The 14,571-nt window shown below is 38.3% G+C and overlaps 1 protein-coding gene across 2 annotated transcripts; it reads left to right on the top strand.

Annotated features, from left to right (window-relative positions):
• Positions 1 to 4,320: 4,320 nt before the first annotated feature.
• On the top strand, positions 4,321 to 8,486 carry LOC116199810. Of its 2 annotated transcripts, XM_031530332.1 has the most exons (5): positions 4,327 to 4,921; positions 5,006 to 6,261; positions 7,083 to 7,496; positions 7,657 to 7,883; positions 7,997 to 8,486. In XM_031530332.1, the coding sequence occupies exons 1-5, from the start codon at positions 4,737 to 4,739 to the stop codon at positions 8,249 to 8,251; spliced, it is 2,337 nt and encodes a 778-aa protein (XP_031386192.1). In that variant the 5' UTR covers positions 4,327 to 4,736; the 3' UTR covers positions 8,252 to 8,486. The 2 variants fall into 2 exon arrangements, with proteins under 2 accessions (XP_031386193.1, XP_031386192.1); XM_031530333.1 differs by lacking the exon at positions 7,083 to 7,496 and having other exon boundaries at positions 4,321 to 4,921.
• The last annotated feature ends 6,085 nt before the right edge of the window (positions 8,487 to 14,571 follow it).

Here is a 14,571-nt window from a genome sequence, read left to right as displayed (position 1 = left end):
AGAGAGAGAAAGGGAGATTAGGGGCAGTGGTGGTTGGAATCAAGGGCCTCCCTCAACAGTTGCCCTTCCCTGGCCTGTTGCCCCCTCCTCTCACTCTCATATTCTCTATCCAAAATAGGTGGACCGATTTGCAAAAGTTGTGAAAATTGTGGGGCACTATTGCAAATATGATAAAATGGACTTCAGCTGAGCGAAAAGCGCTAAATGATTAAGTAGGTTTTGAATTACTTAATGATTCAACATTTTTTCACTTATTCATTAAATTAAGTCAATTTTTATATTGTGTTATCAAACAAGCTTAACTAAATTAAGTGCTAAATGATTAAATTCGGCACTTAATTTGAATTATCAAACACAACCTAAGCTTTGTTAATTGAGAAAATTTATGGTGGAAAGAACTTTACCTCTTAATGAGTCAATCAATTCATATTAGATTAGTTGGGAGTCTTGGAACTTATGGGGTTTTTTGATATTAGAGTACACAAAAAAAAATACTTTTTTTTTTAAGAGCAACGGGCTAATGTCCAAAGAAAATGAAATAGAACAAAAACTGGATATAACAACCTCAGCGGAACAAAAAAGGAGTATGGCCTAGACCGCTTTAGCAGAGGTAATTAGAAAATGGATGCGCAAGGGGCCTGAGATATTAATAACTTTTTTTTTCTTTGCTGAGATATTAATAACTGGTTAGGGAACACTTTTTTTTTTTCATTTTTGCCAAATTAGTTAGGCACCTAGCTAAAGTTAAAACGATTACGATTATATGCTTGAATTTTCTCTTTCAGAATTTATTTATGCACCCCATTCTCGTAAGCTCGTTGTCGCTCATTTGAGATTTTAATTAACCTTTTCATTTACTATTTGTTGTTTCTCAGAGTACGAAATTTGTATATTTGTTAATTTAAATATAGATTTTGTGATTTTTGCAATAAGTGTATCTGATAACTGATGAGTAATCATCACATCAATTATTAGAGAAATCCATAGTTATAGTCTGGGCCATTGCCCCGCCGACTATATCTCAGGGTGGGGGACAGAGCTCTCCTGCTAATGTTAATTAAAGCATCATAACGTCTCAATGAAGAAATTTAATTAATTACAAATGCATTAAAAAGAAAAAAAATAAGTAAATTAAATTGAGGAGAACTTGATCTTTCTCTTTGGTACGGTGACTTTGACCCTACAACCTACTTTCCCTTTCCAACGCTCACGAAAAATGAAAGGATACGAACTAACCACCGTTTAAACTTATAGTATGTCATACAATGTTATTAGTGCGAATCCCGAGGCTCGTATTTGGGCCCGTCTTGTATTTTTAGCATAAAAGAGTAACAAGATCGCTCACGTGCGTGAATTCATGGACCTTTTTGCATGTCGTAGTTGTTCGAAACATGTATGTATATATAGCTCAAATGACAACATCCCAATCTGCTAGTGGAGAGTCCACTTCATTTCCTAATCCAAATGAGATTCGATTTGATTGAAGAAAGCTTATGGTCTTCCATGCACTTATTGCAATGGCTAGCTATGGAGGAATAGATTCAACGAAAGAGGCATATATCTTTCCCCACTAGCAGATTTTCTATCCCAAGTTTGGAAGAATTCTGTGATGTCCATGGCCATCAAGTACTAATTTCATATTGATGTGTGACTATCACTACCCTGAACTCTATTTTGGAATAATAATCACCTCCAAATGTTAGTCAATCGGCAATGCCCGAACCACGCCGCCCAATTTTGGAATGATCACCTCCAATCTTGTTGATAATGATTTGTTTATCGAATTTTTATTTTCCTGCAGAATGAAGTATCTCAATTTGACTTATTCTAGGACCCATTCGAATTAGATTTTTTTTTTTTAAATTAGATATGTAACGGTCGGCAAGTATCTTTTTAAATGATTTATACTTTATACGAGTCAAAGCTAATTAATCAGGTTATCAATTGGCAAATTCAATTTTCTGATAGGCAGAAAATACAAAAGGGAAAATTCGACGTGTAAAACTATAAATACAAATATTAATAATTAATTAATTAGGCAGCCTAAACCGATTATTATTTTACAATATTCCTTTTTAGCTTCTTGCATGCACGTATTTTCTCTTTCGAAATTAATATGTCAATATATGACTAGCAAAAAGATTGTTTAAGTTTGTAATAGGAAAAAAAAAGATTGTCTAAGCTTATTCAAGTTTCTCAACCGAGATTTTAATTTAACTTTTTTTAAAGGTACTTTCGAGTTATAATATATACGAAAATTAATTGCAAGTTTTTCCTTACAAAAGCCGAACCCCAGTGGATTTTTCTTTTGTTCGTTCCTCGTCAAAGCTCACTTTAACACAAATTTAATTACAAAATTAAATCAAGGATTAATGATTTATACAATAAATGTATGTGATGTTACTTATGAGTAACTCATACAATAAATGTGTGTGATGTTATGAATTATTAGGGGAATCAACATTTATTTCTGGGCCATTGCACCGCCGGCAAAATCTCGGGGTGGGGACAGAACCTTTGCTTTTCACCCAGAGATAATCGTAAAAGACAAATTAAGAGAAGAAATTAAATTACCAAAAAAAAAAAGAAGAAGAAAGAAACAGGAAAGGAAATAATTGTTGAGCATTTGTTCTTTCTTTCGTGGAAGACTTTGACCCTTGAACCGGCTTTGCCGTTTCAAAAACCAAACTTCACGTTCACGATTTATTATGATTTATTATTATTAAAAAAGACCACTTCTTTTTAGCCAAATCTTGGAGACAGGAAATAACGATTTGGGCTCGAAATTATATATTTTTGATATGTAAGGCTCGAAATATTAAGTTTATTTCACTCTCCGTTCACTAAAATTCGGGGGGGGGGGGGGGGGGGAACTTACATATACAAGTGAATTTGATTGCACTTTTCAGGAGGAAAAAAAGAAGTAGATATTAAGATCTAATGTTTCTATCATAAAGTATAATATTGTGATCGGAAAACCCGATAAAGTATTAATTTTCAACTTTTTTTTTCCGTTGTGTATCATGATATTTGAAAATTTAATGAGTCTCAATTAATTCAGTTCGAACCGAGTCGATCCATTAAGGGATAACGCTCTCCTAATCAAGAATTTCTCATTTCACAAAACTCAAACCCGAAACCTTATTTATTTTGAACAAACTCTTGTTGGCTTTCAATTTTTATTATTATCTCATTGAATTTTGAATATTCTGAAATGCATACATATATATATATATATATATATATATGTATATAATGATTTTGTTTTTGCGGGTAAAATTCCAATTATTGATTGCTAGAACCGCGTTTGGCTTGACTCCTCCATGGCGTGCTATGGCGTTATTAAAGCACCTCCGAGTCCGACAGGGGCTTGTGGAGAAAGTAAGTGCTTTTGCCACGGCTCACGGCCTAACACATACATCTCGTCCATACGTTGACCCAACTTCAAAGATTTTTCTCTTCATCTTTGAAACGTGTCCATCCATGGAAATTTCTAACGAAAAGAATATAATGAAAATGATATATCCAATTCCCAAAGCATAAAGAAAATGAACCCATAATAAATTCCACATCCGTACCCCCTCTTCTTTTTCCCTATATTAACAATAAAAAAAAGTTAATCCAATAAACATGAAAATTTTGATCCTAACAAAAAGTTGATGCATATTGCATGAAACATGAGACAATGTACCAATCAATTAGTGCGTGCCTCACGTTTCATGCATCCTCGCCAACACTTTATCGTATAAATGCTTTTTTTTGATAAAAATCACCGAACTATTGTCGTATTTTGATTATTGTTCTATGGAAAAACGACGACTTTGATAATATTTCCTTTTCCGTTACCGTATAGTTTTCATTCTTATCATATGCTTATAACCCTAGCTAGCTTTAGTCATCTTCAAACACTGTGTGAATCATTTTCGTATTTAGCTGCTTTGCCTTGTTACAGGGTGCCAGTAGTACTTCTCTGAGGGTGTCGCTATATTACGTCTACCGACTTAAATTGTGATCGATATATTGGCTCAATTGTTGACATTTATCCCATGGATTCCCATCTTGTCTCATGATGTATCGTTCTTGGAACGAATCCAGCAACAAGTGATGTCAATCTCGAAAAACAACAATTCCTCCAAAGAACTTTTCTCGATATGCATACTCGAAGATGGCCTTGACTATTTCAGTTTGAGCTGGGTCAAACTATTATTTAATGAAACTCTATTAACGTGATTTTTTTCTATTTATAATGATCCCGAGATTTTATTCTAAGAAAATAAATAATAAACCACTTAAATCAATTTAAGTTAGATCCTCCAAAGAACTTTTTTTCTAGGTTCAAATTTCTCCTCCGAGCAACTCCATTGCAGTCTTCAACCACGTAATTCTCTCTCTCTCTGCTTCACTATCACTGCGGCGGTTCGTCAAAACCGTACATGTAAGCTTGTATTCCTTCAATCTCGCTCTCTCGCAGGCTCGGACTCAGAAAGACATCGCCTGAATTTCTCTCCACAAATTTCGGTGTCTGCGAGTGGAGAGTCCACTTCGCTTCCTAATCCTCTCTCTCTCTCTCTCTCTCCGTCTCTGTCTCTGTCCCCATTGAACGTCCAATTTGATTGAGAGAATTTAAGCCACCTTGGCCTGAAGTCACGCTCCCCTGCCTCATTTAACTTTGCTTGGAATCGAAAACAGAGCAAGAAAGAAAACCAACCCACAACAGGGATTGATGGTTGAACCTGATGGGTGCCCGGAATCTGTTCTTGCTGGAAACCCACTCTGATAATTTGTTTGGTGGAGGAGCAAAAGGCGATTTCTTAAACCGGTTCCTCCACGGGAACATGCTGCGGGTCGTGGGCTCCTTCTGGGTTCTGCTCTGCAACTTCTTCCTCTGCGCCCTCGGTTCAGTCAGCCGACATATATTCAGGTACGTGATCCTGAGATTTTTCCATTTTTCTTGGGAATTTTGGTGGAAAATGAATCCGTATGCTTTTTTTTTTTTCCCTTGCAGGATTCATCACGCAGGTGATGAGGGGTCTGAGAGTAACGAGAAAAGTTGCCATTTTTATGACCCCCAGCAAGAAAATCATGAGACCCGTGGTAGCTTAAAGGAGGCAGAGCCTGATAAAGCGGTTGAGAGTAGTGAAGAAGACGATCACCACACCTGTAGTGGAGATGAGAGGGGCTCTCTTCTTTTGGAAGCTTCGTTGAGCAAGTACCAATTTTCTTTCGGGAACAACATCAGCAGGTTCGTCGAAGAGCCCAGAGTTCTGAGCTTTACCATTCAGGAACTGTATGCGGGTTCAATTGATTCTGCCAGTCTTGGGGCTTGTGATTCTTCTGATGAAGCTGCGATAAGCCCTGAGAAAGTCGAAGACTTCGCCGAAGAAAGGAAGTCGGTGGACGGCACCGGTATTGAGAATCCTTTAGAGGAGGAGGAAGAAAGGGGGAATTTCAGTGTTCATCAGATCGCTGAGAAGGCAGAGGCGATTAGTTCTGAAAACGAACTTGTGGGTGAGGAGAAAGTTTCCAGTGAAGGTCGGAATTTCACGGGAAATTCATCTCAAAACGATCTAGCGTTGGAATCTGTTGATTCTAATGACGGGTTCTATACGAATATTGACAAAGTCGATTCTTTTACTCGTGAAGCTATCTTAGAAGCAGGTGATAACATTGATTCTTGCACTGATAAAGGATCTCTCTCGGGAGGTTTTTGGCCATTTGAAGAGGAAGCTGGGGAGGAAGACGAAGAAAAATCAGACTCAGAGGCAAGTTACAGGTGGGACGAAGATTTAGCTGACCCGGAAACAGCTTCTTCAATTGAAGATCGACAAGACCAATCTGATGATGATGATGATGGTGGATATATAGAAATGGAGCTGCGAGATGAGGTTTTCTCGGTCGGAAACTCTGGAGGAGCTGAAGAAGAGTTGGAACATGGAGAAAGAGGCAAAGCAGAATTCGATGATCAGAATGATATGGACAGTTTGTGGGAGCACGATGAGATAATTGAGCAGCTCAAGTTGGAACTCAAGAACGCGAGAACCGGCGGGCTCCCGACCATTCTAGAGGAATCAGAAACGGAAAAGGAGTCGGTTTGTTCTCCTCCTCCAAAGATGGCTGATGACCTGATGAAGCCGCTGAAGATCACTGATCAGAAACTCGAGCACAAGGATCGGGTCATGGAGATCCAAAAGGTCTACAAGAGCTACGCTGAAAGGATGCGAAAGTTGGACGTCTTGAATTACCAGACGATGCACGCCATCGGTACGTTTCTCGACCCCACTGGTAGTCTTGCAAGAATTTCATCCTTCTAGAATATCAATAGATAAAATATATACGAAATCTCTTACGTTGATTGGTGATTATGAGAAATTCAATTAGATCAGTTGCTTTAGTTCTAAGGTGGAGATGTTAGGTTATATCCTTCATTTCTAAACAATCGAGGTTCGCCATAGGCCGGGGTCCTGTAGCTCCGGGTCCATTGGTGCATTATAGGTATTTCAGCTTTCTGATTTCACTTTCTAGGAAAAAATTGGAAAACTTATCTGTGTCCAATCTGCGACAATCGATGTCCAATATGGTCGATTCCTGCATATGATTTGATTAATCATGTGACTTTGTCGTGTATATTTTTCTTCAGGGAATGGGAAACCTTTCATAAGATGTTTTAGTTTAAGTGGACGGTGTGTCTCCATCCATCCTCTCTATCATGATGTCACTAAATTAATTTCATTTCAAAGGGTGGGGTGGGGGTTGTAAAGCAACCCCATTTTCTGTCCACTCAATGCCTTTTAAGGCCACAATGTGAATTAGTTTAAAGTCCACATCTCTATCTTTAGCCTAAATTTCAACGAAATACACGAAATGTAATGCAGCAGTTAGAAAACTGTAGTTCATGTGGGCAAAATTTTACTGTCATCACGAGGGTTGAAACTTACTAAAATAGATACCTTTAGGAGCGAAATAAATTAATATCATGTGAGGAGCAGTGTCAGCCAGTAAGCTAATAATATAAGATATTATAAACATGCGAATAAATGTCTCAAGAAAGCTTCTCCTAATTCGTTGCAGTGCTTCCTCCGCAGGGCTTGTCCATCTAAAAGACCCTCTAAGATCGAATGCAACTCAGAGGCCATCGTCCCCCATGATTAAATATCTGCTCTCGCAAAACTTGTTGCCAATTAAATTACGGAGAAACAAGATTGATCCTACTGCAAAGTCGATGGAAGCATACTACGGGGACCTAGAAATGGTTTATGTTGGGCAAGTTTGCCTCTCGTGGGAGATACTCCAGTGGCAGTATAGTAAATCAAGGGAGCTGCTGGAGTCCGATCCATACGGGTCGCACCAGTATAACTCTGTGGCGGGCGAGTTCCAGCTATTCCAGGTGCTCCTACTTAGGTTCATCGAGAACGAGCCTTTCCAGGGCCCAAGGATTGAGAATTATGTCAAGAATCGTTGCGTTGTGAGAAGCCTTCTCCAAGTACCGGCTTTAAGAGGTAGGAGTAGGATCGCCTTGATTACGCACAACATTGATAATCAGTTTGTTTGCAGAAGAGGATCTGGAATATGTAACGATATACATTCTCGAGAACGTATTACTTGGAAAATTTTCTTGGTATCAGTTCACCAACATATATATGTGCCTTTGTCTTGCAGATGATAGCTTCGGAGAGAAGAAGGCCAAAGGGGGAGCAGAAGACGCCGTACCATATCCAGCACTAATGGAAATCATCGAAGAATCAATCCGCCTTTTCTGGGATTTTGTTCGTTCCGATAAGGAAGAAGGGGATGCGATCCACAGAGCTTGCAAGAAAACTCAGTTCAATCTCCTAGACGCCACAGATCTCGAGCTTCTGATTGCCACAAGAAATCACCTCCAAAAGGTTAAAACTGCTTTCTACATGTTCATCTCATATTGACTGAACCCATATATAGAGGAATAAAACGAAGAAGCAGGAAATTCGTTAACATTTTAATTCTTTTTGGTACTCTGCAGAAGGAAAAGAAGCTGAAGGACATAGTCAGGAGTGGGAACTGCATCGTGAGGCGGTTCCAGAAACACCGGAACCAGGCAGATCAGACACTGCTACTGGTGTTGGCTCAGGTGGAAGTGAGATTGATCTCAAGGGTCCTGAACATGGCGAAGGTCACGAAAGACCAAGTTCTATGGTGTTGTGAGAAGCTCGACCGAATCAACTTTGTCAGCCGGAAGATTTACGTCGAGCCTTCATTTTTGCTCTTCCCCTGCTGAGACGAGCAGGGCGGCTGACTTAGGTTTTTATACATGATTTTTACAGTCTACATATACAAAATACACAGCACAGGTTTAGGGCAATAGGGATAGGATTAGCTTCCGCTCGCACCACAATGTTTCTATCATTTGCATAAAATGAGATTCTCCTGGAGGAGTTTTATGGAATCCCAGGGATACCATACTTTGTTATCTATGCCCTGTACAGCAATAAAGATCACCAATTTTCGGAAGAGAGCCCGGTGTTATATCGGATGTCCGTTCTCATGTTATAATTTAGTCTGGCAGTCTCTTTCAGCTCGATAAGGCTCTTCAACCGGTCTATAGTATCGAGAAGATATCCAGACCACTTAGTTTTCCTTGTACTGAGCTTTAGCTCCGAATCGATCGCTAAAAAAAATTAAATGCAACACCAATGCCGTCTGTGGATCCTGTTCCTTTGGCGAAGTCTTCGACTTTCCCGGTGCTTATCACAGCTTCCTCAGGAACCGAGACTGGAAGAATCAATCGAACCCACCCTACAAATGTCCTATCAATTTGGGCCGAGGTTCTATAGCTGCAATGCATTGGGGCATTAGAGGTTTTTAATGGTGCGTTTGAAAAGTTAGTGTGATTTTAAAATCATGATTTTAATTTTGATTTTGATTTTGATCGTGGAAAAAGACAAATGAGATGGTATTATAAATTTGACTCGGGAAACGTGTATTTTTTGTTGTGTGAGTTAAAATCAAAATCATGATTCTAAAATCACACTAACTTTTCAAACGCAGCATAAGCTTTCGGCCTCATTTTTTTTTTACTTTGAATTAAAAGGGTTAGGAGGCGATTGACGTAGCAAGCCGTTTTCAGTATCATTAAAAGGTGGGTGGGGTGCAAAGGGAACCGCATCTCCCGCCTGCCTGATTAATCTATAATACATAATGTAAAAGATAATTTGTACATTAATTGTGCATTAAATTCATCAATATAAATGATTTATTCTCTTTTCTATAAAATAATTCAATTTCAATATAAATCATTTTCTAGATAATAATTAACTTTCTATAAATAAGTGATTAAAAGCATATTCATATATATAAGTTAATCAATTCTAATTTTATTGTCTTATAAAATGATTCTTATTAAAAAAAATTCCACTGTATAAACATAAATTTTTGCAATAGAAGTTTACGCTCTAAAATAATTTCAAAAGATGTTGGAAAAGCAATTGGGTTTTTTGCTCTTGTTTATATCGTGGCAACTATGTAATAATAATAATATATGTAACATTTTATGATATATATATATATATATAGGCATATCTAATATTTTCTTCTATGATTAATTATGAAGAAATTTGTATGCATTGTAATTTGTTATAGTCTGTAACTGTTATTATATAAAATTACAACAAGATTATTCTTTTAATATTTACATATAAGATGTTATTGCAATATGAACTGTAATTTTTATTACAATATTCGTTAGGTATATCTAAATTTGTAATAAATATTATTTTGTTGTAACATTGATTGAAAGATGTTCATTTTAAAAGAGTTTATTTCATGTATCTATTTATTTAATATGATTTATTTATTTTTTTAAAAAAGAACAACATGTTTGATTATAATTTGAAAATACTGCATAATTGTGTTTTTCACAAGTTAATTGTTATGACCTTAACTTATGCATATGTTGGAAATTATGGCTAATGGGTGAATGAGGAAATTGCTCACGAGCTAATGACTCTTGATTTTCTTGGCGGTTACAAGAAATGAATGGATTGCATTCATGAATAATCAAATGTCATTAACATGTATATTGAATATATGTGAATTATTCCCCATAAATGGAGAATAGGAAGAGTCATATAACGGATGGAACCCATAGTCTATAAAAGGGGGCACACGGCAAAAAGGAAAGAGAATAAGAGAAAAAGTCTCCTGCCTTCCATTGCTTCCTATAGCCGATTGAAAAACAAGAAGAAAATTCGACCTCAAAAGTGTTCACGCTTCTCTTCGAGTTCGCTGAAGCGTTGCTGTTTGTGCTGCTGCTTCGCTTGTTGCCGTTTTATCCTGGGAAACGATTGTCCACGTAACCTCAAGCACCCAGGAGGGGACAATTCTGTTTCAAGGGGTTTGTGTCTAACACAGGACTCGGCTCTCTCTCGTATCTTTCGGTTTCGCCTTTGCTTCGGTTTGAATTTCCAAGTTCCTATACTAATGAAATTAAGTTAATTTGATAGTATTCTATTTGTCCGAATAGCTATTTGAATTATCGTTCAATTTTGTGACTTATTAAGGCTAATTAAATTTACGTCTTACAATCTTGAAACAGATTTTTGTTATTTGAACGATTCGAATGGCGTCGGGGAACGATGGAGATACGACCAACGGAAGCCAGACTACTGGCTCCGGCCCTGCTCCTATCTTGCCTAACCATTTGGTTAGCCAAAACGTGGCTGCTCCCTCGATGGTCCCTGTGAACCATGTCGAGAAGCCCGAGAAGTTCAATGGGTTGAACTTCAAGAGGTGGCAGCAAAAGATGCTATTCTACCTCACAACTCTGAACCTTGCAAGATTTTTGACTGAAAATGCTCCAACCCTATCTGTGGGGGAGTCAGATGTGCAGGCTCTCAGTGCGGTTGACGCTTGGAAGCACTCCGACTATCTCTGCCGGAATTATATCATGAATAGTCTTCATGATTCTCTGTATAGTGTCTATCAGGGGTTTAAGACGGCAAAGGAACTATGGGAATCCTTGGACCGTAAATATAAATCAGAGGATGCCGGTGCGAAGAAATTTCTCGTCGGACGATTCCTCGATTTTAAAATGGTGGATTCAAGGACCGTAATGAGTCAAGTGCAGGAATTGCAAGTGCTCTTACATGAGATTCAGGCTGAGGGAATGGCTCTAAGTGAATCCTTCCAAGTGGCTGTTGTCATTGAGAAACTGCCTTCTGGTTGGAAGGATTTCAAGAATTATCTGAAGCATAAGCGAAAGGAGATGACAATGGAAGATCTTGTTGTCAAGCTTCGAATTGAAGAAGACAATAAAAACTCCGGAAAGGATCTCATCCTCCCTGCTGCTAAGGTAAATGTCATGGAGCAAGGGCAAAGCTCTAAGAACAAAAAAGGCAAGAAGAAGCTGGGTACGAATGGAGGAGTCTTCAAGCCCAAGTTTCAGGGGAAATGCTTCAACTGTGACAAGAAAGGTCACAGATCTGCTGACTGCAGGCTCCCAAAAAGGAAAAAGGATCATGAAGCAAACGTGGTCAATGAAATGGCTCGAGATGTGGCAGACATCAACCTATCTGCTGTGGTTTCAGAGGTGAACCTCATTGGGTCCAACCCAAAGGAATGGTGGCTTGATACCGGTGCCACCAGACATGTGTGCTCAAGTAGAGACCTGTTCTCTATGCTCGAACCGGTCACTGGGGAAAGGATCTATATGGGAAACTCTGCCCATTCTGCTGTTGAAGGTCAAGGAAAGGTAGTCTTAAAGATGACTTCAGGAAAGGAGTTGACTCTGAACAATGTATTGTACGTACCTGAGATTCGGAAGAATTTAGTCTCCGGGTCATTGCTGAACAAACATGGGTTCAGGATGGTTTTTGAGTCGGACAAAGTTATTCTGTCCAAGTCTGGAATGTACGTAGGAAAGGGATATGTATGTGACGGGCTTTTTAAGCTCAATGTAATGACCATAATCAATAAGAATTCTGGTTCTTCTGCGTATTTGATTGAGTCTCCTGATTTGTGGCATGGAAGACTAGGTCATGTTAATTATAATACTTTGCGTAGATTAATTAACTTGAATCACATACCTACATTCCAAATTGATTCACGGCACAAATGTGAAATTTGTGTTGAGGCAAAATTGACAAGATCACCCTTTCAAACGATTGAAAGGAACACCGAGCCACTAGATCTAATTCATAGTGATGTATGCGATTTAAAGTTCGCAACAACAAGAGGTGGTAATAATTATTTTATTACCTTTATCGATGATAGTACAAAATACTGTTACGTATATTTGTTGAAAAGCAAAGATGAGGCCATAGAGAAATTTGTTCTCTATAAAAATGAAGTTGAGAATCAACTCAACAAGAAAAGCAAGAGATTGAGGAGTGACAGAGGAGGCGAATATGTAACGCCTTTCGGGGAATTCTGTGCACAATACGGAATTATACACGAAGTGACTGCACCCTATTCACCTCAATCGAATGGTGTTGCTGAACGCAAAAATCGCACATTGAAAGACATGATGAATGCGATGATATTAAGTTCAGGATTACCTCAAAATATGTGGGGTGAAGCAATATTGTCAAGCAATTACCTATTAAATAAGGTGCCTCGAAAGAAAAGGGAAAAGACACCTTATGAATTATTCAGAGGTAGGAGATCATCCTACGACCACTTGCGAGTGTGGGGGTGTTTGGCAAAAGTAGTCGTTCCGGCACCAAAGAAAGTAAAGATCGGTCCTAAGACGGTGGACTGCATCTTTATTGGCTATGCACATAACAGTAGTGCTTATCGATTTCTTGTGCATGAATCTAAGATTCCCGATATACACAAGAACACGATAATGGAATCAAGGAATGCATCGTTCTTTGAAGATGTATTTCCATGTAAATTGAATGAGGTATCGAGTTCATCAAAACGAACCTCGTGCACTATGAATGATGGACTTCATGACGTAGATCATGAAAGGCAGGGTTCGGATGAAGAGATTGAACCTAGACGCAGCAAAAGAGCTAGAATTGAAAAATCATTCGGGAATGATTTTCTGACATATTTGTTAGAAAATGAACCACAAAGCTATGCTGAAGCAGTAAATTCCTCTGAGGGACCTCTTTGGAAGGAGGCAATCAAAAGTGAAATTGATTCGATTCTGCGAAATCACACTTGGGAATTAGTGGATCTCCCCACTAGTTGTAAACCCTTAGGATCCAAATGGATCTTTAAAAGGAAAATGAAAGCAGATGGATCCATTGATAAGTACAAGGCCAGGCTTGTAATTAAGGGATACAAGCAAAAGGAAGGCTTGGACTATTTTGATACTTATTCTCCTGTGACAAGAATAAATTCCATTAGGATGATACTTGCAGTTGCGGCATTGCGTAATTTGGAAGTTCATCAAATGGATGTGAAAACAGCTTTCCTAAATGGAGATTTAGATGAAGAAATCTATATGGAACAACTCGAGGGGTTCGTGGCTCCAGGAAAAGAAAGGAAAGTCTGTAAATTGGTCAAATCATTGTATGGGTTAAAACAAGCGCCAAAACAGTGGCACGAAAAATTCGATAATGCAATGATTTCCAAAGGATTTAAAATCAATGAGTGTGATAAATGTGTATACATTAAAGAAACAGAAAATGGTTACGTCATTTTATGTCTCTACGTGGATGACATACTCATTGTTGGTAGTGATGACAGAATGATCAAATCTACGAAGAATATGTTGAATTCAAGATTTGATATGAAAGATATGGGACTCGCTGATGTGATTTTAGGAATTAAAATCATGAGAACATCAGATGGACTAATTTTGAGTCAGTCACACTACATAGATAAAATTCTGGAAAAATTTACCAAAAATGATTCTGGAATTTCAAAGACTCCAATAGACAATAATCTTCATCTATCAAAGAATAGAAAAGAGAGTATTTCTCAGTTAGAATACTCGCGGGTCATTGGAAGTCTGATGTATCTGATGAGTTGTACTAGGCCTGATATTGCATACTCGGTTAGTAGACTCAGTAGATATACGAGTAATCCGAGTGGAGACCATTGGAAGGCAATTGTCAGGGTACTCAAATACCTTAGATACACTCGAGATTACGGGCTGCACTATACTAGATATCCAGCTGTCCTAGAGGGATACAGTGATGCGAATTGGATATCTGATATAACGGATTCAAAATCCACTAGTGGATATGTGTTCACACTAGCAGGTGCAGCAGTTTCATGGAAGTCCTCGAAACAAACTATTATCGCTAGGTCCACAATGGAATCTGAGTTTATTGCTCTGGATAAATGTGGAGAAGAAGCTGAATGGCTACGCCATTTTCTAGAGGGCATTCCTCAATGGGAAAAACCTGTGCCACCAATTTGTATCCACTGTGACAGTCAAACAGCAATTGGAAGGGCACAAAGTAATATGTATAATGGTAAGTCTAGACATATACGTCGTAGACACAACACCATTAGACAACTGATCTCAACTGGAATTATATCTATTGACTACGTGCGGTCAAAGGATAATATATCGGATCCGCTAACCAAAGGGTTAAGTAAAGAGCAGTTTGAGAAGTTGTCAAAGGGAATGGGTCTAAAGTC

The sequence above is a fragment of the Punica granatum genome, chromosome 3, assembly GCF_007655135.1.
Source record: "Punica granatum isolate Tunisia-2019 chromosome 3, ASM765513v2, whole genome shotgun sequence".
In the NCBI taxonomy this organism is placed as follows: Eukaryota; Viridiplantae; Streptophyta; class Magnoliopsida; order Myrtales; family Lythraceae; genus Punica; species Punica granatum.
Note: the sequence above shows the minus strand (reverse complement) of the source record. Positions and strands in the feature narration are given on the sequence as shown.

What these genes read in the sequence shown, in the direction of transcription:
- LOC116199810 (XM_031530332.1), top strand. Translation starts at nt 4,737, where the DNA reads ATGGGTGCCCGGAATCTGTTCTTGCTGGAAACCCACTCTGATAATTTG. An exon ending in CCAGACGATGCACGCCATCG is followed by an intron (nt 6,262 to 7,082) that starts GTACGTTTCTCG and finishes CTTCCTCCGCAG; the next exon opens with GGCTTGTCCATCTAAAAGAC. An exon ending in CCAAGTACCGGCTTTAAGAG is followed by an intron (nt 7,497 to 7,656) that starts GTAGGAGTAGGA and finishes TTTGTCTTGCAG; the next exon opens with ATGATAGCTTCGGAGAGAAG.